Genomic DNA, 2,807 nt, shown 5'->3' on the forward strand with positions numbered 1-2,807 from the left:
AAAGTGGCTGTTTCTGATCTACGCTTTGTAGAATGACTCGCAGAGACTCGTTAGACTCCTCTGTTCCTTAAAACTGTCATGTACTGGAAAATATTAGCAATCCATATCACAGGTAGCCTTAAGACATGATCTAATATAAGCCACCTGTAGGCAAAATTCACGTTAGAAAGCAAGCTAGTCTCTATTGTTCACATAAGTGAAATTAACATTAGCCTGTGTTTATTCAAGCCATGGTGTGCTTTAGAGTGCTAGTCGTTCATCGCAATAAATTAGCTCAAACAATTATGCAATAATTTGATGTTAATTAAACATCCATACATAGTGTGGTCATTTGAGCCAGCTGAGTTTTGTACTGAAAAAGGTCGAAATTAGATCCACAAGTCATTACACACAATGTTACAATCTCACAATTTCCATAGCATATACCCGTATCTGCTTTTATGCCACAGTGTGTTGGACATCATTAACAATTCAAGAGAAAATAGAAATAAAAAACATTAACAAAAGGTTCATCTTAACATGGCTGGGACAACAGTGATGTGTCCTGTGATTTGCTGATTTATTCATAATATAAAATTATTTTAAATCATCAACATCAGAATAATATAAAAATACTTTTTGGCCCACTTCTGTATGGCTGAAAATGACTGTGACAGCACTCACACAAACACCAATTAAAGGCCACGACACGTCACGTGAACCAAAGAGCTAGATCTGGTCTCTACAAATACTCGTGCCAGTCCAATACATGCTCTGAACACATCAAGGACGTCTCTTCAACTCTATTCTGTGGGTAAAGCAGGATAAAGCCCCATTGCTATCATATCATATTTTTCTAATATTAGTTTTCAACATAACAGTGAAGCTCTGGGTTCAATGATTCTTCATGACGTCAACATCACAGGTGATTGCCTGCAGTCCATCAACTCTACTTGCTTAAAGATATACTCTTCTACAGCAGCTTATGTGTCACTCTATGTGTTTGCTGCAGCTGTGGTGATATTCACTGTGTGTGGGAATCTTCTGGTAATAATCGCTGTGTATCATTTCAAGCAACTTCATACTCCAACAAATATTCTTATTATCTCTCTGGCTATTTCTGACTGTCTTGTGGGTGTATTTGTAATGCCAGTACATTTCATGTTTTTGATTGAATCGTGTTCACTGTTTGGGTCAACCTTCTGTTCCTTGTACAATATGATCTATTTCCAGTTAACCTTTGTCTCTGTATATAATATTACTTTCATCGCTGTAGACCGATACTTTGCCTTAAGTAACCCTTTCCTCTACTCCAAGAAGGTTTCACTCTTACTAGTATTCATTATCACAACACATGTCTGGTTTGTGTCACTGTTTTACAACTGTGCACTTCTTTACTTTAATGGGAACTTCAGGAACAAATGTGCAGATAAATGTTTTCCCTCTTTTCATGAAGTGTGGTCTACCATTGATCTTGTGGTTGTTTTTATTTTACCATGTGCCACTATCATCGTTCTGTACCTAAAAGTCTTCTTCATTGCAAGAAGGCATGCAGTCCTAATCAGAGCAGCATTCAAGGACAGAAAGCATTTGGATGTCCAGAACAATGGAGGGTCAATGAGATTGGAGAGGAAAGCTGCTAAAGTTATTGGAATTCTTGTATCAGTCTTTCTGGTATGTTTAATACCAGATTATATTTCTATGTTTCTTTCTGATGTATTACTTGTAGTGAATACCACGTTGACACTATTTTTCCTCAACTCCACTATGAACCCCATCATTTATGCTCTGTTCTATCCTTGGTTTCAAAAAAGTATGAAATTAATTATCACACTGAGAATATGCAGGACTGACTCCTCATTGATAAATGTGCTCTCAAATGACTCTTGAGTTGTGTCTTGTGTGTGACATTTGCAGATTTATCTTTTGTTTCCATACCCTCTCCATTATTTATTTCATTGCTGTTGACTTGTTTATTTTCAAATGAGATTCAAATGTACCACACTTTGTACAATGTATTGAATACGGATACTGTCATTTATAAACTTGCTTTTATACAATATTTAAATGTCTGTGTCTTTCTCCTTTAAAATGTATAAAAATGATAATGATTGATACTGAGCTGAATCTGAAGAAATCACATAATCGATACAAATACTAAAATACAGAAAGTTTGGTCACTTAAACCTAAAAGTGAGGCATGTAGATGATGTACTGTATGTAGACATCTCAGAACACAGTACAATAGTAATTTAACCTTTCATTCATCCATTTCTTTCAAATTAATTGACAAATAACATTCAATAGAATAGAGCAATCAATAGTTTCCTCACTAGTGATACCAGTAATGGTGACATAAACATGCATGCTACATATGACCCATTAAATGGAGGGCCTGCAGTGAATATCAGGTAACTATCAGCACACTGGCTCCATCTACTGTCCAGATGGAGGAAATACAACTGATTCCACAGTGGCACATGAACTCATCTGAGGTTTCTCAGGCCGCAACAGGCTGCCTTGGACACCCATGAAGACAAACACAGTGAGTGGGAAGGGGTTGATATACAAAACACATAAGACTTAGCAAAAGTACTGTAGTTCCTATGTAGAGCCTTGAAATGATCCATGTTGGAAACAAAAACTAGAAAGGTCATTTTTTGTTTTGACTGCCTCACAGTTTTTTTTTCGGACAACAAACTTACATATTGCACTCTTACTGCACCTTATGACAATAAAAAGGAGGTCACATGAAAATTATGAAATAAAATGAGACCAGTAGTTCTTTCACATAAAGCCCTGATGCTTTGGCAAATCATAGCTGAATC

General features: G+C 36.3%; 1 protein-coding gene across 1 annotated transcript; it reads left to right on the forward strand.

Moving 5' to 3' along the window:
• The first annotated feature begins 252 nt into the window (after positions 1–252).
• Positions 253–2,041, forward strand: LOC116223772 (trace amine-associated receptor 13c-like). Its single transcript, XM_031581672.2, has one exon. It carries the CDS (start codon positions 877–879, stop codon positions 1,867–1,869), a length of 993 nt encoding a protein of 330 aa, XP_031437532.1. The 5' UTR covers positions 253–876; the 3' UTR covers positions 1,870–2,041.
• The last annotated feature ends 766 nt before the right edge of the window (positions 2,042–2,807 follow it).

This window comes from Clupea harengus, chromosome 15 (genome assembly GCF_900700415.2).
Source record: "Clupea harengus chromosome 15, Ch_v2.0.2, whole genome shotgun sequence".
NCBI lineage: Eukaryota > Metazoa > Chordata > Actinopteri > Clupeiformes > Clupeidae > Clupea > Clupea harengus.